Source organism: Anguilla anguilla, chromosome 12 (assembly GCF_013347855.1).
Source record: "Anguilla anguilla isolate fAngAng1 chromosome 12, fAngAng1.pri, whole genome shotgun sequence".
NCBI lineage: Eukaryota > Metazoa > Chordata > Actinopteri > Anguilliformes > Anguillidae > Anguilla > Anguilla anguilla.
Window position 1 is genome coordinate 24,045,661 of NC_049212.1, and position 27,713 is coordinate 24,073,373.

A 27,713-nucleotide genomic window follows, 5' to 3' on the forward strand; every position below is an offset into this window, starting at 1 on the left:
CCACAAAGTAATTTCAAACAGCCATAGCGAAATTTGACGTGGAGGGCAGTCAAATTCGAGGCACATAATCCCAGGCCATCCGGGTCCCTAGTGGGTTATATGTGTCATGTGACTCATTCTCAGCCATCTTGTTGTGGAAGCAAAAAAGAGAGACAGAAAGCTCACACAGAAACCTAACACTGTCAGTACAGTAGCGGTAAGTCTTTAAATGCAAAGGATAATATTGCTGTATAATAAAGATAGGTGGCTAAAATGTACGTTATCTAATGTACTGACCCTCGGGGTTTTGGAGTCATTTAGCTCTTGTGTGGAGATCCGCATGGTTTGTTGGCCGCGCAGCTGCGGGTTCTAGTACTGTGGGAGTACCGTTTTGGGATTGCTTACAGTCGCCATAGATAAACAGGAAAACTCGGTACTGCCACCAGGCTTTACAGGCCGCGGGAACTGTTCTTCTGGCGATAGTGGAGGGTTAAAGATTACCTGGTTTGCTACGCATACTTTGGCTTAGCTAGCTAGTTCTGTGATTAAACTGTGTGCCTCATTAGTTTATTTTATTTACTGTTAAGTACCCATATATAAAACATCAGACACTTTTGACTGCACCAGTTTAGCTGGCTAGCTTGATATGTAATTCTTAAAGTTGTGACAGTTCTGACGATAGCCAGGTAACAGTTAACTTTAGCCAGATCTCTATCTTTGACTGGTCCAATGGCTGATTGATTCTCTAGTTAAACGTAGAGCATCTGTTAAAATGCTAATTATGACATTTGGCCCTGAAACTAGGTAGACGCTAATTGGAGTAACGTTACTAACGTTAGCGAAGATGTGCTAACTAGGAGTTTAACGTCAGTCTAGGTTTGCTAAATGTTTTGAAACGACAACGCGGAATTGAAGTATGTTGCTACTGTTAAGAAGTTTTAAATATTCCTGTTGTCAGCATGCGGTGATCTAGCTGGTTGCGTTATTGTATTTCTAAATATCCCGATACCACATCTGCCCTGTTAGCTGCGATTACAGCCAGCATTTTTCGCGCTAGCTAACCCACGTATCTTGCTACGAGCTGTTGTATGCAGAGCCGTGTAACCAGGGCTAATGGCTAGCCACGATAGCTGCCTAGCTAGCTAACTTTGTGAATTATTTAGCGTTAGATTAGGCCATACTTCTTTTGGGCAGCGATGGCAAACGTTAGATTGTAGGATACGACGTTTACAAAGTTGCCAGGTATAGTTGCGTGACAAGTAGCTAACTAAAAGTCTTAGCTAGCTCACTTTATCAAAGCTGTATATGGACATGAGTATCTTGATGCTACTGACATGTAGCTAGCTGGTCATCCCTCGCACATGTCGTAACTTTTGCTAGCTCGGCAAGATGGCAATTAAATAACAAGACATAAAGTACTGTCTTCGCTAAGGATAACGAGGAAGAATCGCTAATACGCACACCCCACACCCACTACAATAAAAGCAAGTGAACTCGCACGTGTTATACGCATAGCTAGCTGAGTTATATTTTCCCAGGGTGCAGCCTAGCTAGCTAAATGTTCTCCTCTACGACTTAAAACATTGTCTTGGTCGACTGCTCTAGGATGACTTGCCGGCGCATCACTGGCTGAAGTTGATCAAATAATGGACTGCAGTGTGGCATTGTTTTTTTCTTTCTTTTTGTCGCGTCACCGTGATATCTACCGAGAAAGTCTCTAACGTTAACGGTTAAGGTGTCTGTTGCCTATCTAGACAAAACAGATGGTGGGCAGTCGGATAATAACTAAGCAGACGGTAGTTTTGCGATGTCGCGTAAAGAAAGAGCAGGTGTTGATTTGCTCTCTCCTGGACACAGTTGGAGTGGTTACTGTCTTGAAATTGTCAGAGGAAGGAAGTCCTGTTTTTCATTTAGGTGTGCTGACAGTAAAGTAGAACACGCTTCCTAATTGGGCACGTGTATTTTGATTGCCTAAAATATATTTTGAGATTGAAATTATATCCTGCATGGACAGATGGGGTTTACCCTGTTTTAGCACTGTCAGGAAGGTGCTGAACGTGTCCATGTTCCTCCCCTCTTCCCCCCGAATAGATGCAATTGCACTGGACCTAAAAGGAGCACAGTAAACTGGTTGAGCTGCACGTGACAACCACTAGAAATGTCTCATCCTTTTCTTTGGACCATAAAGTTATGAAAACTGTTTGTTTGGAAAGCATTTTTACAAGTGTGTGTGCCGGCAGCGTGTAACAATATACTTTTGCCAAATTGCCTTAGAATTAGCAAGATTATCTTTCCCTTATTTGAAAGAGATTGTTTGCTGCCTGCAAGAAAGGCAGTTTTAACATCTTGTTAATGTGCCCAGAAGGTATTTTGTTTTAATAGGTTATTTACTTTTGAACATTTGCCTGTTGTAATGCAGCATGCCGTGATGTGCTGAAACTTTGTGCTACAAAATGCTGAAGCAGTCAATGCACTAAATAAAATGGTCACAACAGTGGACACCATCACAGTATCCAGGTCATGTTCCATGTAATAACTGAAGCATTTTAGTTGTTTTGACTCCACACACCAGGGTTGTTGAAACAGGTTTTTTTTTTTTTTTTTTTTCTTAATGGTGATTGTATCAGATTAGTCAGTGTTCTGTTCTCTCTCATTAGAAATTGAAGAAAGAATGGCAGAAACCCAGACACTCAACTTTGGACCAGAATGGTGCGTACTAATGTCCATTGTAATACCTCAGGTGTATAATTGTCTTTGGTTGTGTTTTGCGGCATCCTTCTGTGTTGCTCATACCACAGCAGCGGGAGAATGTGGTTTTGTTTTTACCCTTCATTGGTGGGATCAGTCATGTGTCCCATGGGCCACCACACTGGGACAGCCAGCAGTTGGTTCCCACATGTCCATGGCCAGAAGGCTGAGGGCGAGGCGGATGTCAGGTGTGAGGCCTCGTCAGTCAAATCGTTATGACATTCTTACGCAATACTTTTTTTCAGGCCCAATATAAATCTCTATTTTTAAAAAATAATTACTTTAATAAATGCTTAACTGAATAGGCCCTCTCAGCAATTCTTGCACTGATATGATACATTACACATAGAAGATATTGGAGCTGCCTTGTGTGATTTTGTCAGGGGAAATCTGAACATTTATTTTAGGAATGACATAAACAGTTTCGCTGTCCTTGCTTGACATGGTTTGTCTATTGTGAGAACACCATTACCAAATTATCAACATTGCCTTGAATCACTTGTGTTCTATGAAATACTTTTCCCTGTTAAACGTCTGTGTCAGACTTTACCAATTTCAGGTAGCTTTTTTTAAACTCAATTTAGCCTGCTGGCTTGGGCCACATACCAATGGCAGATATAGCTAGCCTTTTATCTTAACTAACAGAATTATTTTCATTACATTTTAAGAAAAACAACTGCATATGAGTATTGATTTTTAGCTGATAAACCATGCTTCCATTGTTTATCTAACGTTAACTCTTTGAGATCATATGACTGAATTATATTGACTGAAGATCTTTCCGTAAGTTATCTTAAAATTATCACTCTTCAGCTCTGTTGTGTTGGGATTTATATCTTGCCAGAACTATTATTCACCTAAATACTGTATCTGGCTGTTTTAAAGACAAAGTAATATCTGTCCTGAATTGCTTTTGCGGGTAGACATCCTGCCTTGCCTAATCTATTCAGAAACGTCTTGTCTGGTGTGAACAGAACCAACACAGAATTTTTCCATGTAAGAGACCACTGCCTAACCCCGATGATTGAACCCGGCATGTGTTCCATGTGTGAATGGGACTTGACACTCCTTTATCCCTCCCCCCCTCTCTCCCGGGCCCTCTCTCCATGCAGGCTTAGGGCTCTCTCTGGGGGTGGGAGCGTCACCTCCCCTCCTCTCTCACCAGCATTGCCAAAGTATAAACTCGCAGATTACCGCTACGGGAGGGAAGAAATGCTAGCACTTTATGTAAAGGATAATAAGGTAAGGGCACCATTGGGTTCGGTGTTATGGGGGTCGGGTTGCTAGCTTCACCATATTCTGGCTGAGCAAGTGTTATGCTTTATGAGCTTGCGCTCCTCAGTCATACTGAAGTGATTGTTAAATGAGAAGTAAACTGGCATGTTGTAGATTATAAAGTGTGCGGTCATACAGCATTTGCGCACTGTGTCCTCAAACCCCGACTGCAAATAGGCAAATACATTTTTCACGAACTGAGGTGTAAAGTTAGTTTGAATTCATATGTACATGTCAAAGTTCCTTTTGTCCTCCTCACTAGATTCCTCTAGACCTTCAAGATAAGGAATTTCTGCCTATTTTACAAGATGAGCCCCTGCCACCACTGGCACTTGTTCCATTTACAGAGGAAGAACAGGTGATTGCTTCTGCACCTCAGTCTGCAGCACACCCCTGCATTTGTGTGTTGGGATCGGTGTACTAGAATTATGTTCATGAACCGGTTTGGAGTTCCACAATGGAAGCTCACTGACAGTCTTTATATTTCACATTGTGTTTGAGCGGACGAACGGCTATAGCAAAAGAGCGAGTTCACAGCAACATGTGTCTGTCCACAGAGAAGTTTCTCCATGTCTGTAAACAGCGCAGCTGTGCTGCGGCTAACAGGAAGAGGAGGGGGAACAGTGGCAGGGGTGTCGAGAGGTAGAAGTTCCTCGAGGGGTCGAGGTGAGTTCATCAGGGCCAGGGTTTTACCCGTCCAGCGTCCAGCTAGCGTCAGAGGCCACTGCTGCTACAGGTGAAACAGAGTGGAGATTAATGAAGGCCTACAGCACGGATATGCACAGAGAGAATTGTTTATATTTTCCTCATTGCGCTGTTGCACAGTGCTACATTGCCCCCTTTTTTAACAATTGAGTGTTTAACTGAGTGACAGTGTACTGGTTATTCATGCGGAAGTCTCGTGTCATATGTTTCTCTACTATTTCGGTTTGTTAGATGTGGAACGGTTTGATTGTGCTGTACGATCCAGCTCTGTGTGCAGCTGTGTTATTCTGGAGAACCAGTGACTGACTGGCTTCATTCTCGTGAACACGGTCGGTCCCCTCTCCTCAGGTCGAGGCCGAGGGGAAGGAGGATTTTACCAAAGAAGCTTCGACGATGTGGAGGGATTTGGTCGCGGAGCCAGAGAGATGCATCGATCTCAGAGCTGGGAAGAGAGGTACCTGATTAAGTTTCAACAGGGGACGCATGTTGAGTTTTTCTACTGGGCTGATGGCGTTCGAGTGAGAAATGCAGAAACCAGACAGACAAGTTTTGGGAAGGGGTAACTATGGGTCTCTAGACTCTTCCTCTAAAAGATTGAGCTCAGCCAGTTCATTTTAGGTATGTTAAGAGCATGGTGTTTGTAACGGGCCTTATTTGGTTTAATCAGGTTTTTTTTTCAACTGTGGTAGCCCACCATAGTTCTAAAGCGAGGCCTGTGCTCCTGTCATTTTTGTGTGAAGGTTTGGTAATTGTCTTGCCAATGTAGACAGTCCACTGAATTTTTATTGTTGAACAAAATTTTCATATTATATTATCTGCCAGGAGCTAGTTAGAAAACCTGTTGTGATTTACTCTTATGCAAACAATCATGATGGATTTCTTTTTCCCTTTTAGGGGAGACAGAAGGTTTGAAAAGCCAGGTCGAAAAGAGCCAGGTTAGTGAATTTTTGTTTCCTTAATATTCTATCAACTTTACCATTGTACGTACTGTACACACCACACCTCACCATAACATTAGATTTATCTGCGTCTGGACATAGAATATAATTTGATAAGATCATAGCTGGATTTAAATTTTAAGGAATAAATCAAAATTCTGTACTGTAATTGCAATACCACTGAACGAAGATAGATGGCAGTCGTGTTTGCTTTGATAGAAAAAAGTGGAACACAAACGTCATCAGAATATCTTATCAGCGGTTTTTTTTAAAGGCAAAACCCAGAGAGATGTACTAAGAATAAAAGAGTATGTGTGTTTGGCCTGTTGAACAAACTTTGGCCCTCAATGCCGTGGAAAAAAAGCAGAAAGATAAGATTGTTAAAGCTGACAGGAGTAGAGGAGAGCTTGAACAAAAGGCTTTTGTCATACTTTATAAAAGAATCGGGTACTTTATAAAAGAATCAGCTTCATTTTACTTGACTGTATATGTTGTGCAAGTAATTGAGGAAAATATATTGGAGACCATAGGGAAGAAACCTTTTGGCATGTATTGAAAGTTAATTTGTATTTGTAACATTTTTCAAACATCTTATGTTATCAGTAATCTTCTTTCAAAACTTATCTTTTGCCTAAAATTCACATACGATCACAGAATATTTTACAAGTGATTGCTTTCGATTCCATACGTTTTTCACAAGAATATTTTATAGAGGCGTGTGATCTATGATATAGATTGATTCATATTCTATAAGTAATGTGATGTGTAGTAAGTCAGTAAAATGTTTGTGAAACTACTTCTCTTTGGTTAAATTTGAACCTAAATAAATCAAAGTCACCATTTAGCACAAATTGAAAATTAACTTAAGGGAGAAGAGGTTTCATGACCACCATCTTATTTACTGCAAAAAACTGTACCCAAGTCTTGAAAATAGATTTTTCTTTTACTACTGAAGGCACTGCAGTGTTGCTGTAGCCATGTTTAAGGATTTTAAAAGTGTATTAATATCATGTCTTTAATTGTCAGTTCTAACAATTTGAAATTGTATTTCCAGTGTCTTTTTGTTTATTCTTGTTTATTTTTTTCCCTCTCTCTCTCTCTCTCTCTCTCTCTCTCTCTCTGTCTTTGTCATGTGGTGTGGATCGGTCAGAGGTTGCCCCAGCCCACTTTCAGTTGAATCACAGTAAGTGCGGTCATTTTTCCCGCTAGTTGAGTCAAATGGTTAGGGGTTAGGTGAACTTCAGCGCTCTCTGGGAGTTTCTGGGTGGGGCTGGAAGGTCTGAAGCCTTTGAGGAAATAAACCCTCCCGTCAGTGCAATGTCTTTCCCACAGGATTGAGTAGTTGAGTACAAACAGGCGAACATGCAGCTCAATCCGCTATTCCTTCTTGTCGTTCCCGTCGCCGTTAATCTGCACCACAAACTCTTTGTCCACTCTGGTGTGCACGGTGTCGGGCAGAACTTTGCCAAAGTTGCTCATGTTCACCTTGTAGTGCCCTTGAGCATCCAGCCTCAGTATGGTGGCGAAGCGGTGGTCCAGCTGGATCTCCCCACGCAGGTAGGAAGTCCTCTTCTGGCAGCTTTCGCCAGTGCCCTCCTGGGACGCGGACAGGAAGACGACCAGCTCGAAGTGAGCCGGGTCTCCGTCCCGCAGGGCCGGGTAGAGCGGGCTGTGCTGGTTGAGCGGGTGGTAGAACGTCAGGGGGAAGATGAAGAACGGGCAGGGGAGGCCCCTCAGGTTGTCCAGGTGGAACTCCACGCTCGTCTGATGCAGGTTTTGGTCCCCGTGGTCCTGGTACAGCACCGCTCGGACTTGTACGTCCACCAGGGGGCGCTGGAGCGTGTTGGTGGCGCGAAATATCAGGCAGGTCTCACCCTCGTGCAGCCCCACCACCGCAGACGGGCTAAATTTGATCGCGCTCGCCCGTTTCTTTGCCATGGCGATCTTCGCCACAAAGGCGCCTGGGAAGAAGGCACATGTGTCAGGCTGTTTTATTAGTCAAGTACAAGACTAAAACCTGCAGTCCACAGGGCTTACACATATGGAGTTTGATTTGAGCAGTCACAGTAGTTCTGCCTGTAGTAAGACTGCAGGGATCCTTGTCAGTGTGTGAATTAAGAGTAGGCCTCTTGTACAGTCTCTGTGTTTTCTCCGTGATGAAGGAAATTTTGTACTAGCCTGTTGTGACTGCCTCTTGGGTGCTAAATAGAGAGAGAGAGGGTTTTGTGAACGTGAGACAGATGGGGTTTTGTGATGTTGCAAATGTGAGGGAGATGGGGTGTTGTGATGTTGCGGTTGTGACCCTTTACCTGTAATGAAGGCCTCCAGCATGAGGCCCAGCAGCATCTGCACAGCCAGCAGGGCGATGGCGCTGGGGCAGTCCCCGCTGGGGAACATGGTGCCGTAGCCAATGGTCAGCTGGGTCTCCAGCGAGAAGGAGAAGGCGGCGGTGAAGCTGGTGATGTACTTGACGCACACAATATGGCCGGCGGGCGGGTTGTCGTGGTCCACCAGCAGGTCACCGTTGAGGTAGGCCAGCAGGTACCACAGGCAGGCGAACAGCAGCCAGTGGGCCAGGAAAGAGGCGCAGAATGCCAGCAGCACCCAGCGCCAGCGCATCGCTACCAGTGTGCCCCACATGTCCTGCAGGTAGAGCCGCCAGGCCCCGGACCTGGTCCCGCCCTGCGCCCCGGGGCCTCGCAGGGTGCAGCGGCCGTCTTTGGTGACCAGTCGCTGACGGCGCTGGCCAATCAGAGGCAAGGATACCTTGCTGTCGACACCCATCCCTTTGCCTGGAGTGGCTGGCAGGCCGGTCTTATCTGAAGGAGAACGTCTGTGCTTGGGGCTGTTCGAAATGCCAAGATTGCTATCAGGGCTTGAGACTGGAGCAGGATCTCTGTGAGGTATCTGTGAGGAGCAACACAAAGCAGTGTTTTCATCAAGTCCCCAGAGAAAATAAATTGCACCAGATTTAACACAAGACGAAAAGAAAAACACTTCTGGGCGCCCATTTTGTTTAACTGAGATCTGTCTCATTTAAACTGGAATCTTTTGAATACATTTCTCTTCTGAGGGAAGGATAATTCCTCCGCTCCTTATCGATTGGGGAGAGGTTTCCAGGGGAGCCCCTTCATAAAATTGGCCCTTCTGACATTATTCATCCTCTCTACTGCTTATGGTATTTTCTGTTGTAGTTACAAGTTTAACGAGGTGTGGTTAACGTGATGGCAGTTTTTCCTCTCTGCTTAGAGCAGGAAAGTAGGCAGTGGAATTTTTTCAAACAGTCGAGGACACAGTATTGGGTACTGTGGTGGACCTCAACCTCTCTCCTGATGGAGGTTGAGGTCTGGTGTCTGACAAGGCTGCACTGTCTTCAGCACCTCTTGTATATCCACTGTCAGAACCTTCAGGGTGGAGCCTTTTAAATCTGCTGGGCCAAAGCCTGGCAACAGAAACAGTTACCTGGCAAAAGTCCTCTATTTGCATTAAAGAGCTGCAGCATGGAGCCAAATCGATCTGAAATGTATTTTCAGGTGGTTTGTGATGGACGGAGAGAACACAAGCTGTTGAGCTGTTTTACAATGGAGTGATTGCTTATGTCCAATGTTTTTGTGGAAATCCAAAATAATTTTTTTTTACTTGTGTGGAATGCATCGCTGTGCATTATTGGAAGTCAGATGTAACCTGTCAGATGTAAAACTGAATGAATTACCTGAGAGCTGGCAGTTTAATGCACGCTTTCAAGGAAAATGGCTAATCTGAGTCAGTTGGAAGAAGATCAGGTCTGTGTGGAGATTTTGCATAGTCTTGTACTTTGAACCAAGTCTGGTGTTGAATAGTAGTAAAGGAGTTTTAGATTTATCTAAATGAACGTCCATGTTAGGATAATGTGTTACATGGTTAAAGCACCAGCACATGTCAGTTACATGTGCCTCACCCAATCACATTCTGAATTTGTCTTAAAATAATTTCAAATAATAACTGAAATTATTGGTAGGGGAAAGTAAGAAAAATTGTGTGCCAAACATTCTTGTGGCCCTTTCTCCTCAGAATCAGTGCCAAGTATGCACGCAAAAAGCTGGACAGTTGCACTTGGGTCCTACTAAATCATTTTTTAATCCAGTTAAGTAAAGCAAGCCCGAAGTCCATTAACATATTTGTCAGTCCACTGATATCTTTTGTTTTGATTGCATTTTTTTCTTGCCCTTTGTGTTTCTAAATCCTGATATGCATCAGTCAGTGGTCCCAGGATGTTTCTGTGGGCCTGGTACAGTTCAGCTGATGCACAATATAGCTGTGTGAATGATCTGCCACGATCCTACATAACTTCACTTAAACCGTAAAATTACTTTGACCTGTACAAGAAGTGCAAATAGAATAGTACAAGCCATTAAAATTCTTAATCACAATGACGCATTCACTTTGCTGAAGGCCTTTTGAGGCTATTTTAAAACCCCGAAATAATTCTTCAGTTAGACTCACTAGTGCAGACTTTAGCTTCCATTTATCTTCCATTCTTAGAAGTGTATGTTTCTCATCATTGATGTGCGCTTGCGTTTCACTCCGTCACTGCCACCTGTTGTTCTGGGGCGTTTATTCGGTCCCAGCCTCGCAGACTTTGAGCCGAAGGCCGGCAGAGACTGACTGGGAAGACTTAATGTGCCTGTCCTGGATAATGGTGAAATGATAATGCCACTCAGAAGACGAGTGGTCTGTCGGGTCTGCAGTATCAGCATACTGAACACACCACTCCACACAAACTGAAACCGGAGGCTGTAAGAAGTGGTTCTTTGTCCTCGTAAGGGGCAAAATTGTACTTGTGATTACTTTTTTTCTGGCATTACCCTTGAATTCTGTCCTGAGGCTCAATCACATGAGGTGCACATGCTAGCTTTGCTGGAGGCTATAGAGTACCGTACTGAGAGACCGCTCTTCTTGGGGGAAGAGACGTGTACGTGTTCACGGCTGAAAGTAGTCCCCGGCCACTGCATGGCCTCAGCGGTTTTCTGAATTTATTTGGCAAATGAAAATGCTCCTCTAGGTCTATATGAAAGTGCATATAGTGGGGCTGAGGAAGGATGCTTTTCTCTCATCTCTGCTTCTGCATTAGTCCTAACAGAATGAAGAAGTTGTCACTTGGTTTGAAAGCATTTTCTGCTTCAGGTGGAGGCGATTTGAACATTATTGTCAATCCACAGCCCATCTCAGTTCTAATGGAATGGCATCTTGGTCAGTCCTAGCATAAGAAACACAGGCGCATAAGCGTGTGTTTGAAAGGCATCAGAAGAGCTTTGCTTTCACCAGGCAACGCAGCAGGTTTAGCGGTCTGAGATGTTCTGAGCACCACCAGTGACTCATTCTCACAGAGCGTCCTTTTTTCAATTGAAACAGTGAAAAGTACACAATGAAACGTGTGCTTTACAGTCTAAAAATACAGCAAAAAAAACAGAACTAAATTTTGCAATCACATTATGTAACTAGTGCATACTTTGTTCATTTTGCTCATAAATGTAAAAAGTAGGTGTATAAAATGGGCATTCTTAAATTCTTTTGTCTGAGCTGTCTTTTCTTTTCTTTTTGAAATGTGTAATTAACATTTCAGCATTCATTTAAAATACCATTAGGCAGAGCAGATTTTTGGCTATCGCCCTCTTGTTAGCCATAAAGTCAGTGCACCATGTCGTTTTTATAGCCATCCTTCTGTCTCTGCATCGCCGTGCCAACCCCGCAGCGGCTGCGGCCCCACGCACCCGTACAGTCACTCACCGGCAGCGGAGCTTTCTGGAAGCGGGTCACCCTGGACACTGACGCCCTTTCACAGAGAAACGACTGGACGCCGGCTTGGGGGTCAAGCGAGGGGAGGGGGAAAAAAAGCGGAATCCAACTGGCGACGCGACCGGCGATAAATTAAATCCCAGCGACTCCGTGAAGAAGGACGGGAACAGGGCACCCTGGGATGTGGGAGATGGTGCGGCGGCGGCCGAGCCGGTTTGAGCCCACCGCTCTCTCCTCGCGATCTGCAGCTCCAGGCCGAAGCTGATTCGATTGGTCACATTACTCTGCATGTGGCCAATTAGTGCTCTTTGGAGCACTGTGGGGTGGGGGGGGGGATGGGCGGGACAGCCACCTTGTCAGAGTTCATAGAAAGAGGCGGTTGTTTTGCGGAATCCTACGCTTCTCAAATTCCCATACTCAGTGCTGGAAAATCGAGTTACGAAATGTAGCGATGAGAGACAATGAGGGATGTATTTAGTGGCTTTAATTCCTCTGTGGGCTATTTGTGTTCTTCTGTGCTTTATTGAAGCACCCCGGAAACAAGCATCTTTTGTTCCCTTTACTGGAGAGCCCAGACCGTAAAAACACAGTTGCTGTGTCATGGCTTCAGTTTATGTGATTCTTAAATGCTTTTCAACATATTTGATGTAGATGAGTTTTTACATGGTCAAATTCTAAACCTTTCCCCCCCATTGCCCCTCACAGTAAGGTCCAACTACGAGGACGGCGGGACGGGAGCAGCCAGGAAGCACGAGTTCACGCGTTCGGAGAGCGAGAACTGGCGCATGTCCCGCGACGAGCAGAACGGTGAGGATGATGAGGGGGGCTGGCGGCTGGCGGGTTTGCGACGGGACGGCGACCGGTGGCGCTCTCACAGCCCAGGTGTGCCAGCCAGAGACCCCCTGCTGGAAGCCACACCCCCAGCCTCCTCCCCCCCCATTCGATTTTATCATGCTCCTTCACCCACCCCCCTCTCCTTGCTCACCCCACCTCCTGAAGCTTGCCTTCCTCTGATCTGTGTAGAAGTCATGTCTGAACCACATTCAAAACTGCAGTGTAGATGAAAACTATAATGTGTTGATGGTAATGGCATCGATCTTTAGGCCTCACTAGCAGGTTAGCTGTTTTTTTTTTCCACCATGTTGAGCATCACAGTATGCTCAGTTGCTGAAGTAACCGTTTGTTCCTTGATGCCACTCATGATTAATGCCAAAAAGGTGTTAAGGCAGTGTTGCTAGGCTGATCTGTCCCAGACATCCGACGCTGCATGGCAACATAACTTATTTTACTGCCCACAGCAAACACTACTTGCTGTGGTAACTCGCTTGCTTGCATTTCAGATTAAGGTCTGTTATCTCGTTGTACGTCATTAAATCATTAAACTGCTGGCTTCTACAAGAGCCTGAAGCATTTCCTGCAGTAGCTTCTGAGACTTGCCTGCTGAGTAAAGCGTCCATTCGTGTGAAACAGCCTTGATGCCCTTTATTCATGTTCGGTGCTTTCTCTCCTGGAAGTGTAGGAGAACACTAAGTTCTCAGCGGAGACAAATCCTCGGGCTTGTTTAATAAATGTTTTATCGTGCTCGCTGCAATAACATGAGGATGAGCGCCCGTAAGCCCCCCCCCACCCCCCGTCCCCCCCCCATGCAGACGGGACGCGGTCGGCCGGTTGGCGGGAGCACCCGGACCAGCGGCGGCGCTTCCCCTTCGACTCGCGGGAGGAGGAGCGGGGCTACAGGAGGGCGCGCGGCGGCCAGGACGACGAGCGGGACAGCCTGCCCGAGTGGTGCCTGGAGGACGCCGAGGAGGAGACGGGCACCTTCGACTCCTCCGGGGCCTTCCTCTCTCTCAAGGTGAGGGGCTCCGAGCTCTCGCACCTCCCATCACGCAAGGTAAGAGCAGCCACGCTTGTGCTTTATGGGGGGGGCCCTGGGGGGGTGACTCTGTCTTCACCAAAATACCTATTCCATGGTCCCAAATCCACAAAACCACTGCCACTGTGCTTGCAAGGGAGTTTGAGTTAGTAATCATTGTTGTATATTTTAAAAGTGTTAATTTATTTAAAACATTAAAATGTTGCCACATTTAAACCGTTCCCCTTCCTAGATAAATATTCTAGGACGGCAGAATTCGAGAAACCTGTGCGACGGCTGTCTCTAACAGATTCCATTCATTTTTAATGCAGTGTAAACTTAGTTTCTTGCATCAAATTGAAGAACATTTGGAATAAAACATGATGTTTGTTCTTCTTTGATTTATTCTTTTTTCTTGTGGATAAGCACATGCTTTGTGAAAGCATGCAGTCACGATGAAAGAAAAAGATTTGTGTACACTATGACCAAAATAATGTAATGACGTCCTTAAGAGATGATTCAGTTCAATTTCACTTTCAGTTTCTCAGCTGGAGGCAGGAATACTCAGGCTTCATCTGAAATTGAATGGCTTTCAATACAGAAGCCTGTACCAAAGCTTGGCCAGTTGGAAAGAAAGCAGCTGACTTTCCTAGCTGTTTTTTTTAAATATCTTGATTACAAAAGTCCGTAAATAAAAAGCTGTCAGTAGAATAAAGGGTTGTGTAGTATTCGTTGCACTATACATAGCCTATTATTCTTTGGAGTTTGAGTGTGTATCCAATTTATCAAATCACTGGTTGTGGTCGTGCTGTGCACAGTTCTGCAAAATGCATTCTGGGCCTGTAGACAGAGGAAAACCCTCTAACAAATGTTTGAAGTACTATGTCAGTAAAAATCTAATCTAGTTTTAATTCATTCATGTATTAGAGCGAGGGAACTGCAGCGTTCATAGCTGGAAGGAGAGGAGTGACATTCTCTGTTCCTGCTTATATTGAAGTTACCCTTTAAATTTTGTTCAAAACATAATTTTTATAGTGCACTTTCACTATTAAAGGATTGGACCAATACCGAGACATTAGTGAGAGAGGTTTCTGCCACCCTGTTCATCATGGCTTTTGCCCCTGCAGAAGGCTCCTAAGGAGCCCATCCCTGAGGAGGCGGAGCTGGACTTCCGCCCATCAGAGGAGTGCGAGGAGCGCTCGGACAAAGGGGACAGCGAGCCCGACGAGACCAAAGAGACCGACAGATCAGCCCGGAGGGAAAACGAGAAGGACGGTGAGTAATGATGTCACACGCAGCCTCTCCACAAGCCACAGCTTTACACTCTGTCAGGTTTGGGGAAATGTTCATATGCATTTATTCACTTTACGTGAAAGCAGAATGCCGCAGCCTCTCATTTAGGCTCATTTGGCTGCCATTTTGACAATCCCCCCCCTTTCCCCCGAATTGCTGGCTGTAGCAAATCCCTTGACTCCTGAAGGAATATTTTTGTGGCTCTACAGATTTGGGGAAGTTGGAAGACCGAGTCAAAGAGTCACCCGTTCCCTCCCCGCCAGCCCCATGCCAGACGGAGCCCCAAGCCCACGTACCCCTCCCCCCCAGCCAGCCCGACAGGGTGGAGATGCCCCCCGAGAGGGTGAACGGACCTCCTGTCCCGGAAGCATCCCCAGAGCTCATCAAAGCACCGCGCCCCGCCGTCACGCCCAGAAGCCTGGTGGAAGGACCCCCACTTCACCACGTTTCCCCTGTACCCCCAGGCATGTCTTAGAAAGGCTTCATTCACGTGTCACTGCCACCAACAACTGTAGGCCAGTTTTAGTGAAACCAATTCTTCCTCACTAAAGGCTCATTCTTGCCGCCTTTCTTTCAGAAACGCCCGTCCCTGCCCCTGTAAGGCAACAGAAGTCTCCCGAGGTTTCCACGGCAACCTCGGCGCCCCTCGCGCTCCCTGCAGGCATTGCTTCAGGCAGCGGGCCGGGAGCCGCGCTGCCCGAGGACATGGACGACGAGGAGGGACTGAAGCACTTCGAACAGGTGGGCGGCGTTCAGAGGTTCTAGCACATCGAATTCTTTTAAAAACACTATGCCATGCCTCTTAACGTGGTGGTTGAGTGGCGCTTTCCTTTCGACATTGAATAAATTGACTGAGCGGAACAAGAGTCCTTTCCAAACGCTGCAGTCCTGCGAGCGTAGTGAGGATGTGCCGTTTATCCTGTGCTGATTAATGTGGGACAGGAAGCGGAGAAGATGGTGGCCTACCTCCAGGACAACGCCGTGGACGACGACCGGCTGGCGGCCAAGGCGGTGGAGCGGGCCAAGCCCACGGCCCTCCCCCTCACTCACGAGGCTGCGCTCAAGTGGTACTACAAGGACCCACAGGGAGAGAGACAGGGTAGGGAACGATGGGCCTTTGGGTTCTTATAATACTCTTCAGGTTCAAGTCAGGCAGGGTTACTGCTGCTTCACCGTGAACCTTCCCTCCTCTGCCCCAGGACCCTTCACGAACCAGGAAATGATGGAGTGGTTCCAGGCGGGGTATTTCACCATGACGCTGCTAGTGAAGAGAGGCTGCGATGAGCTCTTCCAGCCCCTGGGCGAGATCATCAAGCTGTGGGGGCGGGTCCCCTTCACACCTGGCCCCTCCCCCCAACCGCTGCTGGTAATGATGTCACGCAAAACCTCTCCACACTCATTAACTTTACGCTGTTTTCAGGCTTTACATAGCCATGGGGAATACAGTGGACTATTTTATTTTAGTTTATATATGAAGCATACAACCTGTACGAACCAAGTCGAGGTCCTGGGTGGTTGTTTTTAGTGCACGCTTGTGAGGTTGTTTGCTATTTTAGCGGCCTGCCTCATCTGCGTGCAACTGAGAGATGTTGTGTTCACAGGGGGATGTGGACCACGAGAGGCTGAAGAGGCAGCAGGAGCTCACAGCTCTCAACCTTTACCAGCTGCAGCAGCTCCAGTACCAGTACCTCCTCAGGTGGGTCCACGTCACAAAGGGCCAGGTCTGCCGTGGTCACAGCGTCCATGTAGGGACTGCCACGGTTTCGGTTTCACTGTTTCTATCGCCATGTTACTGCTTTGCTCCATGGTTACAGTTTCACTATGCAGATCACAGCTTCGCTGTCAGCTTGTCTTCCTGCGAGCTGAGTAGGTTGTCTGTGTGCGCACGTGGGTGAAGTGCGAGAAGGACGTGTGGCTGTGTGTACAGTAGGGCTGCAGAACCCTGTTCTTGGAGATCTACCGTCCTGTAGGTTTTCATTACAAACCTAACAAAGCACACCTCATTTAACAGCTGGAGATCTCATGGAGCGGTGTGTCAAATTAGGGTTGAAATTAAAGCCTACAGGAAGATAGATCTCCAGGAACAGGGTTGGGCAGCCATTGTGTAGTGTGTTGTTTTCAGTGTCCCCTATAGACCCCTATATGTGTGGCTGTGTGTACAGTGTGCTGTTTTCAGTGGCCCCCTGTAGACTGCTATATGTGTGGCTGTGTGTACAGTGTGCTGTTTCCCTTGTCCCCTGCAGACAGCAATATGCCCAGGCCCTGGCTCAGCAGAAGGCAGCAGCTATGAGCACCCCGCAGCAGCAACAGCAGCAGCAGCAACAGCTCAACCTCCTCCTGCAGCAATACCAGGCCCTAAAAATGAGGTGGGCGGCACAGCCTGCGCAAGGCTACTATTTTAACAATGCAGTCGCTGTGCGACTTGCTATCATTAAGGTGTCTATTGTGCCTAAGGTGCACTAGAGTGGGGCTGTAATGGTAAATGGCCATGAAGCACGTTGATGAGCTTTTTCTCTTTTTTTATGGTCTTTCTTTTTTGGGCACAGGATGACGGAACCTCCCGTGACCCGGTCTGTGTCCGTGCCCGACTCCGGCTCCGTTTGGGAGATACAGAGCTCATCTACACAGCCCCAAGTTTCCAGTAGCATCCAACATGCCAGCCACAGCGGTAAGAATCTCTGCATGCGCATATGAGCGCATGCTGCATGCCTCTGTCCTTTACAGCGCCATAGAGAGAGAGTTATATGAGTGATTCAGAGCCTGATTTCTAAATTGGTACCCAACTGTTGTAAGGCAGTTCAAAGCAGTTGGTCACTCAGTGCAGTGCACAGTTGGGGCTTGAGTGCATATGACAGTGAAACACTGACCAATCACGGTTGGAATCCAGCTCCTGCCTTCCTGGCAGAGGTGGCTGAAATGTACTTGTAATGGCTAATTTTGTGAAGCTGTGGTGCCTTCCATTTTGTCCCTTTTCCTGTGACATTTCGATTGATCTGGATCCTTTCATTTAGCACACAAGTTTCCACTGGGCTCAAAACTCAATGACGTGCTTAAAATGGAAATGTGCCCCATAAAGCTAATGTTCCACTGGCACTGATATCACACTGTTCATGCCCTGTGGTTAAATCTCTTTTGCTATTTTAACTTTCAGGGCTGGCTGTGGTGGCCAGTTTCAGTGTTTGAGAGAAATGTGTTGGCGGGGTAGCCAAGCCACCGATAAAATGGGGAAAAACAAAAAGCAAGAAAGTAGCCTGAGAACCGGAAAAGTCTAGGCTGGAGTGGATGAGCAGGGATGACCATTACTGTTTACAATGCCATCTGCACACCCACACGCCCATGAATAATTTATTCACTGCGATGTGAATAATCAGAACAGTTTTCCTGGAATGGCCTGGGCAGACCTTTCACAGATTTAGTGTGGAGGTGGGAGTTGGTTTACTTGAATATAAAACAAGTTATCTAGCTGCTGTCGCTGTAAAGATGTGTAATGTTAGCACACTATTCTGCTTGAATCCCTCAGGGTTTATACATTGACAGCCCAATATGGTCATTACAGTGCTGCATTATTTGTGTGCCGTTGTCAAGGAAGCGCTTCCGGACTGCAACCAATGGCTGCCTAATGTTCTGAATTCCTAGTGTACATGCTAATCCTTTGAATTATTTTTGGTGGCATCTATGAAGTAAAATTTAGCGGAAGTACATTTGTTTACCTGCTACACACACTAACTGGTTTTGAAAAAGTTAAGAACTTACAACTTAAAGCCCTGGAATTTTGTTTGTTTTCAGCATGGGAAAGTGGCAGTGTTTGGGACTTGCCCATTGATTCCATGGCAGTACCACCGACAATTGAGCAAATACAACAGCTGGAGAAGGCGAAGGCGGTGAAGGTAGGGCTTTTCCATTAGGTCATTTCGACAGGATTACCATGTTCTGTATCACAGCTTGGGTACATGGTTATTCACTCCATGCTCCATGTGCTCTGTCTATGGTAGACTGAACAGCAAAAACTGTGATATAGGCCTACCCTCAAACCAAAAACCACAATAAAAAGTCCTTACTCTAGGCTAAAAATAGAAAATCAGTCTCTAGTCGTTTACATTTTTTTCCCCATTTAAATTGAGTGTTATTTACACATCACATGTACTCTTAAATGCTAATTTGTTTCATTTCATTTAAGAGATTCTGTCATTTGAATTTTGGTTTATGCAAAAAAATAAATGGTTCAACTTAAAAACATTTTTTTGCATGCTTTTTGACTGTAATAAAAGCTCATATAATGTAATGTGTACATTGCCCTGCATGAGGGGGTGTCTGCCTGCAGTTGGTGGCTGAATGCACCAGGTCATGCTGTATTACGGGCTCCTCTGGTGCGGTCTCAGTATTTGTAACGGCATGGCGTGTAAAAACGCTGTCGCGTGCCTTCACCAGCTGGAGCAGGACAGACGGGAAGCAGAACTTCGGGCCAAGAGGGAAGAGGAAGAGCGGAAACGCCACGAGGAAGCGCTGCGAAGACAGCAGGAGGAAGAGCAGAAACGCAGGGAGGAAGAGGAGCTTGCTCGGCGCAACCAGGTGAGGTTGGGAGGGAGAGGGGGATAGAGCAAGCTTTGATTCTCCTTTAATTTAACACTTAATGGAGACGGGCTATTCTATTCTATTCAAAAATAAAAACTAAGAACAAAAGCCAATAGAATCAAAACAAAAATCACGACAACCAGCCAAAAAAACCCACACACAAAAAATAAAATGCATAAAAAATATATATAAGCAATGAGGAAGAGGAGCTTGCTGGACACAGCTGGGTAGGGTGAGGGTGAGAAATGCTCAGGGGCATATGTCAGGGAAGAGGGCAAGTATTCTTTAAATCACATACCTTTTTTAAGCTGTGCAGTCTGGTGCCCAGGGTAGCGGAGATCGACACTCTGGCTTCACATCTTTTATGGCCAGCTCCAAGTAAGCGATATCTGGTGCCACGGCTGGATTATATATTGTAAGCGGTGTGGGAATTCTGTTACTGCCGTGAAAGGGATTGGTCAATTTTTGGTGAAGTTAGACTTTGCTCTCACTGCGTGTATAATTTGTCCATCCTGAGGTGTTAATGATCATGTGCCCTTAAGTTAAGTGCTCCTTAAAATGTTGGCAACCCTCTGTATTTTGCTGAGCTTTACCTCGTCACATGCTTAATGTTGCATATTTCCATATTAATTAGTTGATAGAAAGCAGGTTAAAGGAAATTTTTAAGTATGCTCCATCCTTCAAACAGGCTGTTAAAGAGCTCCAGTTTGCATTCCATTCAGTGCAGGCTGCTCCTTTGGAGCTCAAATTGGTTCCAATCCCTCAGAAAACCAGTCGCTCATACTCAGCCAAGTGAGACGTCAGCATTTGTACGCTCTAAGGTTCTGCAATTGAGAGGGTGCTCTTAGAAATAAAGGGTCGGTTGGTTAGATGACAAAACCCCCCTTCCAAGGTAGGGGGTGAGGATCTCCTACGGAAGCTTAAATTGAATCGGGGATTGAACACCCTTAACAAGTCTTATTTTTTTCATCGTATTCAAGCTACTGCTACATTGTTAGTATCGACATGCTGTGCATCCAAAGCGGCTTCCTCTGTGTTAAGGGCTCTTGAGTCATTTCAGTTCAGACAGTGACACAAAGACGCTTTACAGAGGGAGCGGAAAGGAAAATGGGGCAAAAACCAGACCTGAACCCCCAAAAAGTGAGAAATTGAGGTTTAAAGAAATAAATCTCCAGCAAGAAGGAAAACACTCAAATGATGGCAAGAAAAAAACTTTCCCATGGGTGTAAACCTTGAAGCTCCCTGGCTAAAGGAGGAGCCCATCTTCTGCTGGTTGGCTTGGTGTAATAGTAAAGATAGATGGAATGGGAACAACAAATATACCAGCTTGTCTTTTTGTGCTTCCTTTAATTACAAACACCAAGTCTCCTGCCCAGCCTTGTATTCTTTATCCATTGGTGGGCTGGTCCTCACTGACCATTAAACTGCATTGTCATCGTAATACTTGGAATCAGTACTGGTTAAACTGCCTCTAGATGTTTTTTTCCTCCAGTACTTTCAGTTGCCTGCGATGTTGTTGGTCATCAGTGGGTGATTTAGTTATTGATAAAACTGTATTTTCTTATTGTCCACCATGGACTTGAAATAACTAACTTACCAAAATGGTTGAAATTTGGAGGCACTTATTACTCTTGGGTAATTTAAAATCTCAGAGTTGTTTTTGATTGTAGGAAGTTGTGGTCATTTTGCATTTGTCAGGCTTTTGCTTTTGTAGGCTTGGTACAACTGTTCTTTTGTGAACTGTGTTTTATGGCTGCTTTCTTTGCCAGAACTCTGTTAAAAATAGATGTTTATACCATGAGATCTCCTGGTTGAATAAAAAATAAATGACAATCAGTTATGTAACGCTAAGTATTAAGCCTAAGTGTCCCTGTTTATGTTGGATGAATGAGAGAATCTGTAGAAAATTGAGAGGCTAACCGGTTTTTATAACGCGCGTGCGCTCGTGTGTTTGCAGGAGGAGGCTCTGCGGCGGGAGCAGGAGCTCCTGCTGCAGAGGCAGAAGGAGGAGGAGGAAGAGGAGGAGAGGAGGCAAAGGGAAGAGCTGCTCCGTAAACAGGTGGGAGACCCTTTGTTTTCACACACTGCAGGACTGGTGCTCATACTCAAACACAGCCCTGCTCTTATGTATGCTGCTCTCGTCTTCATTCATTTTAACCTAAACTGTTCCTCCAGACCACACTGTGACCGTCCACACCTCACCTGCCCGATAATGGTGTTTCATCAATCACTTTAAACTAAGGAACCTTTTGACACCCTCTCAAGTCTGTGACACAGTATCCTCAGATGTTGATTCAGTCCCCCTGCTAGGGTTGTGCCGATCAATGATACATCAAGTGATCAGCGATCATCATGAGGGATCAGCAATTTGTACTTTTTGGATGATTTATATATTGGCTTTGCCTTAGGCCTGAATTTGCATAATGAACATGATTTGGAGTGATATTCTTTCTGACTGTTGGGACCCATGACCATGGGTCTCGGGGAAAGTGCAGCCTCACCTGACTGGCATCTTTGTGTCTGTCTCTGTGTCTGTCTGTCTGTCTGTCTGAGCTCAGGAAGAAGAGCGCAGGAAGCTGGAGGAGCTCGCGCTGCAGCAGAGGATGGAGCTGGAGAAGCGCCTAGAGGAGGAAGCGGCAAAGCAGCGGCTTCAGGAGGAGCAGAAAAGGAAGGAGCAAGAACTTCAGAGACAACAGGAGCTTCAGAGGCAACAGGAACGTCAGAGACAACAGGAGCTTCAGAGACAGCAAGAGCTTCAGAGACAACAGGAACTTCAGAAGCAACAGGAGCTTCAGAGACAACAGGAGCTTCAGAAGCAGCAGGAGCTTCAGAGACAACAGGAACTTCAGAAGCAGCAGGAGCTTCAGAAGCAGCAGGAGCTTCAGAGACAAAGACAGCAACAGCAGGAGGCTCTGCGCCGACTCCAGCAGCAACAGCAGCAGCAGCAGCTTGCGCAGATGAAGGTAGAGTTCCGTGGGGAGTAAGCCAGAAATACGCAGAGTGGGCGTCTGCTGGAATTGGCAGGGCATGCATTTGTCCTCTTGAGCCTAGGTGCTGAAAAGTACTGTGTTAAATTGATGATTTCTAAATTGAAAGCTCCACAGGAGATGGTAGTAGATCTTTGGTAAGTGACAAGGTTCATGTGGAGTTCACTCTGTCCTTCGCTCCTTCAGCTCCCGTCGTCCTCAAAGTGGGGCCAGCAGTCTGCCTTGGTGTCCGCGCCTGCGACGCAGAACGCGCTGTCACTGGCCGAGATTCAGAAGCTGGAGGAGGAGAGGGAGAGGCAGGCCCGGGAAGAGGTGAGGCCCCTGGAGCCTGCAGACAGGCGTTTACTCACCATGCCAGGCTGTCTGGGCACACTCGTTTTTTGGGCACCTTTTATTTTTGTAGTGTGGTAGGAAAGTGAGGCTTCATGAACCCCTTAATGGACGGGAGCTACCAAGAGCCATCATTATTGGAGCCGATTAGGATTTTGCTCGCCACAGAAAGTTAGAGTTGGTGGATATATTACATGTTTACCAATTTGTGGGACTGTGAAGCCCCACTGTTCCACAAATACTATTGTGTCTTCCTTAAATCGACCCGATTCCCTCTCCCCTAAAGCGGCGGCAGCAGCAAGAGCTGATGAAAGCCCTCCAGCAGCAGCAACAGCAGCAGCAGCAGCAGCAAGCCAGGCTCCTGGGCTGGGGAGGCGCAGCCAAGCAGCCAGCCGCCGCCAAGTCCCTGCTGGAGATCCAGCAGGAGGAGGCCCAGCAGATGAAGCAGAGGCAGCAGCAGCAGCAGCAGCAGCAGAAGAAGAAGGACCAGCAGCCAACGGCAGTCCAGCAGAACCGGGCCCAGCCCCGACCCGTAAGTGGTCCTGCCTGCACGTGCCCCAGGCCTACGAGCCTTTATGGAGCCGGTTCTGTTTGCGTAGTCCCAGCTCTCTCCTGTTTTTACGCTCGCCTGTGACTGGATGAAGAGCAGTAATTTTCCCCTTTTTGGTGTTCAGTGTCGAAAGCAGACAGGAATATTTCTAGACTCGTATTGGGGAGAACTGCGATGTAGACATTGGGTCTGCTCTGTGAAATAAATCTGATCTTGCATGTGACTGGGTTCATTTCGCACCCACCAGCAAGATCAGACTATTTTTTTCCTGTTGCCCTCGAGCTGTTTTTGAGACGAACTGAGCCCATAATTTTTAGCAGTGCCTCTGCCTAGCTCTGCTCTCTCCCTCTGACTGCAAGAATGTGTCTGCCCGTTTTCAAACATTTTTTAACTAATCATTTCCCTCACACCGCTGTTGATTAGTTATGGATGAGCACGTATCGTGTAGGTGAGTTGGTGATTTCATAAGAGTCCTTTCTTCCAAGTCTCCACATTTGTAATGGATATATTTTTTTCTGCTTTGAAATTTCTCGTTACTTTTACACGTTTTTTCACATGGCTGAGTTCAGGTTTCTTGCCCTCACACCCAGAGCCCTCATTCTGTCCAATTAATGATGAAGAGGGAAATGGTGACACTTCCTCTGCCTGCTGACTGAAACAGCAGGATCTCTGTTTTTCTTTCCCTTGGTCTCTCTTTCTCTGAATATTTCTCTCTCTGCTTCTGACCTCACCCCCACCCCCTGCTATGTTTGTTTTTCTATTTCTGCTTTTTTCCCCTTCTTAAACCTTGTCCCCAGTTGGAGGGAAGAGAGGGTCAGCTCTGGATTTGTCAGGTGGAGTTGGGGTTCTTTGTTTGGTCAGATGTGTCGTGTCGTGTCCTGCTTGGCTTGCAGGCTACCTTTTTGGAGAGACAGCAGCAGGTTGAAAACACACTACAGAGTTGACTACATTTCCCAGGTCTCCTGCTCCCACTGCGTGGTGCGGTTGCTTGTTCTGGGTGCTAACCAAGTCCTGCCTTAGCTGCTGAAGCAGGGTCTTGGTGCACATTGTAATTTTGCTGGCGCTTCAGTGTTGGCACCTCGCCTCAAGCTAACATCCCGCTTTGGCGCTCTTCCACAGAGCAACATCAGCAACTCAGTGTGGGGGTCTGTCAACAACAGCGCCCCTCAGTGGACCAGCGCGGACGCGGGCGGAAGCATCTGGGGCGGCATCGACACCAAGGACTCCAACATGGGCTTCTGGGATGAGGCTGTGAAGGAGGCCACCCCGCCGCCCACACGAAATGCCAAGAATAGCAAAAGCAATGCCAACCTAAGGTGTGGTGCTACACTCTCTCGCCCTTTGTCACACCCACACAGACACGCACATACACATTTCCTCTTTCCTCTTGCAACAACAAAAGAAATGTCACTAGATGGAAAAAATATCTCTGCTTTTGTTCGCAGCTGTGCTTTGTAACTTGATATCGAGCTGGCGCCATTATGAGCCCAGGATAGACGTTACTCCTTCATTAAGGAAACGCCAGCCTGCTAGCTGGCTCCATGTCCAAAACTGAACTAAATAGTGAATGAGCTCTCTCTGTCTGTGCAGTAACTCCCTGAGTGGACGGGCCAACAAGAAGGTGGAGGAAGAGGAGAGGAAGCTGCTGAAGCTGTTCCAGGGGGTGAACCACAGTCAGGACGGCTTCACGCAGTGGTGCGAGCAGACGCTGCACGTGCTCAACACTGCCAACAACCTGGACGGTCAGCCTCACCGGCGTCCCTTCCGCTAGCCACGCGTCGTCCACGCGACCCGCTCCCTACGCCCTATTCACGCGCTCTCCACACAGCTCGTCTCGCACCACGCTTTTCACCACATTCCCCCCGTCACATGCTGTTCTTGCTTAACCCCTTCACGCACGCCCCCTAGTGGCCAGGACACTGTTGTCCTGAGATTGCTAAACTCATACATTCAGTGCTTCTGCAACCAAACTACACTATATGACCAAAAGGCTGGACACCCCTTGGTCTGGGCCTGATTTTCATGGTTTGGGCTAGGCCCCTTAGTTCCAGTCTTGTGCAAGTCTTAATGCAATGACATTCTAGACCATTCTGTGCTTCCTTCTTTGTGGAAACAGTTTGGGAAGACCTTCCTGTTTCAGCATGACAATGCTCCCGGGCACACAGCAAGGTCCTTATAGAAATGGCTTTGTCAAGATTGGTGTGGAAGATCTTTGATTGGGCTGCATAGAGCCCTGACCTGAACCCCATCCAACACCTTTGCGACCAGTTGGAAAGCCAACTGCAAGCCAGGCCTAATCGCCCACCCACTGCCCGACCTCATTAATGCTCTTCTGGCTGAGATCCTAAGTGGAGTTCCTAAGTGCCACCTTTCGTGGAGTGTCCATCCAACGGTTTTTATGCAGATTTTGAATTTGCGCTTAAGTAAACCTGAGTGGAAACTCCTGAAATTCGAAAAAAGGCCAAAGTATCGCAAAAACATATTATGAGGATACATACGAACATGGTGAAGTACGTATTACTGCTTGTGCTAGTTCACTTATTTTTGCCGTGTCATATATTTGATATTGTTATATTCGCATTGGTTGTAATAGATGAGTGTTAGCCTTTACAAATAATTCTCAGCATAATTGTATTGGGGGCTAACTAATAGCTGTTAGTGAAGAGACATTTTTGGTATATCGTGAGCAGTGTTAGCACAGTGGCTCTTTGCTCTTTTTATGTAATGTTGATGATCTTATTGTAATCTTATTGTACATAATGTGTGGCTTTAGTATCTCCATGAGCTGTACTTGTCACACAGAGCATGGGAAGTACTCATTCACATTCATACACTGCCCTATTTTCATATGCCCTGTTGCATGCTGTATATGTAGCATGTCATTACTTGGCACACACTTCTCTGACTTCTACTACGAACCTCTGTTTTGCGACGGCAACTGGCTAAATCTCCCTCCTCCTCCCTCCCTCTTTCCTTGCCCTGCAGTTCCCACCTTTGCATCTTTCCTAAAAGAGGTGGAGTCTCCCTACGAAATCCACGACTACGTCAGAGCCTACCTCGGAGACACACCTGAGGCCAAGGACTTCGCCAAGCACTTCCTGGAGCGTCGTGCCAAACAGAAAGCCAACCAGCAGCAGCAGCAACAGCAACAGCAGCAACAGAAACAGCAACAGCAGCAGCAGCAGCAGCAGCAGCAGCAGCAACAGAAACGGCAGCAGCAGGTGAGCATGCCAGGGTCCAGGAGCCAAGGACCGGGAGCCTGGCTGCTCTGAAGTTAGGGACAGAGAGGACACATGCACACCACTTCAGAGAAATCAGTTGATTCTGTTTAGTCAGGTTGATGTTTAATTGCAAGTCAGTTGAAGATGTTTGGTTTTACTATGCCTCGTTGAAGATGGTGGGGCATTACATTAGCAAACCTTTTTTAAATGCCAAATTTTGATAACGTTAAACGTATGGCGTCGTTGGCAATGCATTTGACTCCTGTCAAACAGAATTAAATTTCAAGCGGAACGTACCAGTTTATTCTGATGGTATTTGGAGTGTCAGGCTCAATGTGCTCACAGCTATTGATGACAGTATTCCTGACTGACAACAGTATTTCTTTTGGCCAGGTTCAAATTTGGATAAAAACATGTTGTTAGTGTATTGTTCAGTCACATTTGTGTGATTCTTTATTGAATGTGAAAATGTTGAAACTCAGCATTTTATTGTAAAAACCATCTGTGTTGTGCAACAAAGGTGACATCTGATAAATGTACTGGTTAATCAAGGTAATAGGGAAAAAAATCCGCTCCTTATTTTTGATTGCCTATCACCCCTGTTTATAATCTGTGATCTGCTTTTATCCAGAAATATTAACTCTTTGTTTTGGAAGGATTTTGTCACTTATGGAGTAATTTTAACAGTGTAATGAAGACTGTTGTAATTTGAGCCTTTCAAGCCAGTAAGTATTTTAATTAATTTACCTTTGATCTCCTTTGATGGTTAGGATTCAGTGTGGGCAGTGAACCAAACTGGACTTCAGTCGATCTTTCAGTCCAATCACAACAGTCTCCAGCAGTCCAGCTTCGAGATGGTACAGTCCGGGAAAAAAAAAAAGAAGCAGAAGATGGTACGGGCCGACCCCAGCCTGCTTGGTGAGTGCGGTCCCTTCATCCTGCATGGGGCCTCATGGGGTTGTCCTGCAGGGGATTTTCTCCTGCCATGTGTGGTGTTTTTGCTGACTTGCATCTTCCTCCTTCCTGTCCCAAGGTTTTTCTGTGAACGCCGCATCGGAGCGATTGAATATGGGCGAAATAGAGACTGTGGAGGACTTCTGAGGACCTCTCGCCCTCGCCCACTGCCTATCTGACCGCTGACCATTTCTGTTCGGACCGGCAACGGTTTCACCCCGACAGACTGAAAAGCTGCAACCTCACCCTTCCCTTTTTTTTTTTTTTTTTTTTAAACCTTGAATTCCGTGCAGTGAGAACCCAACCCCCCACCCATTTGGGAAATCAATGGCACGGGTGAGTGCCACCTTCAGCTGGTGGCAAAGCGACGAACCCAGCCATCAGAACCGGAAAGCGCTGTGTGGTTTGGGTCATAGCGGGGTCACGTGAAATCTGAAGACGAGGGCAGCTCGGCATCCCGAGTTCAACCCCCCACCCCCCCGCTAACTGAACCAGCAGCAAGCTCGGCACAGGTCGCCGCCCACCCCCCCCCCC

The 27,713-nt window shown here is 46.6% G+C and overlaps 2 protein-coding genes across 9 annotated transcripts; one reads left to right on the top strand and one right to left on the bottom strand.

The window, feature by feature from the left end:
* The first annotated feature begins 90 nt into the window (after positions 1 to 90).
* LOC118210437 (GRB10-interacting GYF protein 2-like) lies at positions 91 to 27,712 on the top strand. 5 transcript variants are annotated; one of them, XM_035386627.1, is made up of 29 exons: positions 91 to 196; positions 2,637 to 2,688; positions 3,840 to 3,969; positions 4,265 to 4,360; positions 4,560 to 4,668; positions 5,056 to 5,161; positions 5,602 to 5,642; positions 6,796 to 6,828; positions 12,126 to 12,302; positions 13,070 to 13,311; positions 14,400 to 14,547; positions 14,775 to 15,029; positions 15,143 to 15,306; positions 15,508 to 15,664; positions 15,765 to 15,931; positions 16,167 to 16,261; positions 16,809 to 16,931; positions 17,112 to 17,233; positions 18,352 to 18,452; positions 18,994 to 19,134; positions 21,095 to 21,196; positions 21,696 to 22,100; positions 22,311 to 22,436; positions 22,741 to 22,986; positions 24,124 to 24,320; positions 24,595 to 24,746; positions 25,990 to 26,225; positions 26,996 to 27,143; positions 27,259 to 27,712. In XM_035386627.1, exons 2-29 carry the CDS (start codon positions 2,651 to 2,653, stop codon positions 27,324 to 27,326), a joined length of 4,125 nt encoding a protein of 1,374 aa, XP_035242518.1. In that variant the 5' UTR covers positions 91 to 196; positions 2,637 to 2,650; the 3' UTR covers positions 27,327 to 27,712. The 5 variants fall into 5 exon arrangements, with proteins under 5 accessions (XP_035242518.1, XP_035242519.1, XP_035242520.1 ...); XM_035386628.1 differs by having other exon boundaries at positions 13,070 to 13,272; XM_035386629.1 differs by having other exon boundaries at positions 12,126 to 12,227.
* Positions 6,063 to 19,845, bottom strand: kcnj13 (potassium inwardly rectifying channel subfamily J member 13). 4 transcript variants are annotated; one of them, XM_035386637.1, is made up of 3 exons: positions 19,436 to 19,845; positions 7,955 to 8,541; positions 6,063 to 7,606 (listed from the first exon to the last, which is right to left on the bottom strand). In XM_035386637.1, exons 2-3 carry the CDS (start codon positions 8,427 to 8,429, stop codon positions 7,023 to 7,025), a joined length of 1,059 nt encoding a protein of 352 aa, XP_035242528.1. In that variant the 5' UTR covers positions 8,430 to 8,541; positions 19,436 to 19,845; the 3' UTR covers positions 6,063 to 7,022. The 4 variants fall into 4 exon arrangements, with proteins under 4 accessions (XP_035242528.1, XP_035242526.1, XP_035242529.1 ...); XM_035386635.1 differs by having other exon boundaries at positions 7,955 to 8,552; positions 19,436 to 19,844; XM_035386638.1 differs by lacking the exon at positions 19,436 to 19,845 and adding an exon at positions 11,412 to 11,686.
* Position 27,713: the final 1 nt, after the last annotated feature.

What these genes read in the sequence shown, in the direction of transcription:
- LOC118210437 (XM_035386627.1), top strand. Translation starts at nt 2,651, where the DNA reads ATGGCAGAAACCCAGACACTCAACTTTGGACCAGAATG. An exon ending in AGAGGCAGGCCCGGGAAGAG is followed by an intron (nt 22,437 to 22,740) that starts GTGAGGCCCCTG and finishes TCTCCCCTAAAG; the next exon opens with CGGCGGCAGCAGCAAGAGCT. An exon ending in AACAGAAACGGCAGCAGCAG is followed by an intron (nt 26,226 to 26,995) that starts GTGAGCATGCCA and finishes TTTGATGGTTAG; the next exon opens with GATTCAGTGTGGGCAGTGAA.
- kcnj13 (XM_035386637.1), bottom strand. Translation starts at nt 8,429, where the DNA reads ATGGGTGTCGACAGCAAGGTATCCTTGCCTCTGATTGGCCAGCGCCGT. An exon ending in GCTGGAGGCCTTCATTACAG is followed by an intron (nt 7,607 to 7,954) that starts GTAAAGGGTCAC and finishes CCTTCTTCCCAG; the next exon opens with GCGCCTTTGTGGCGAAGATC.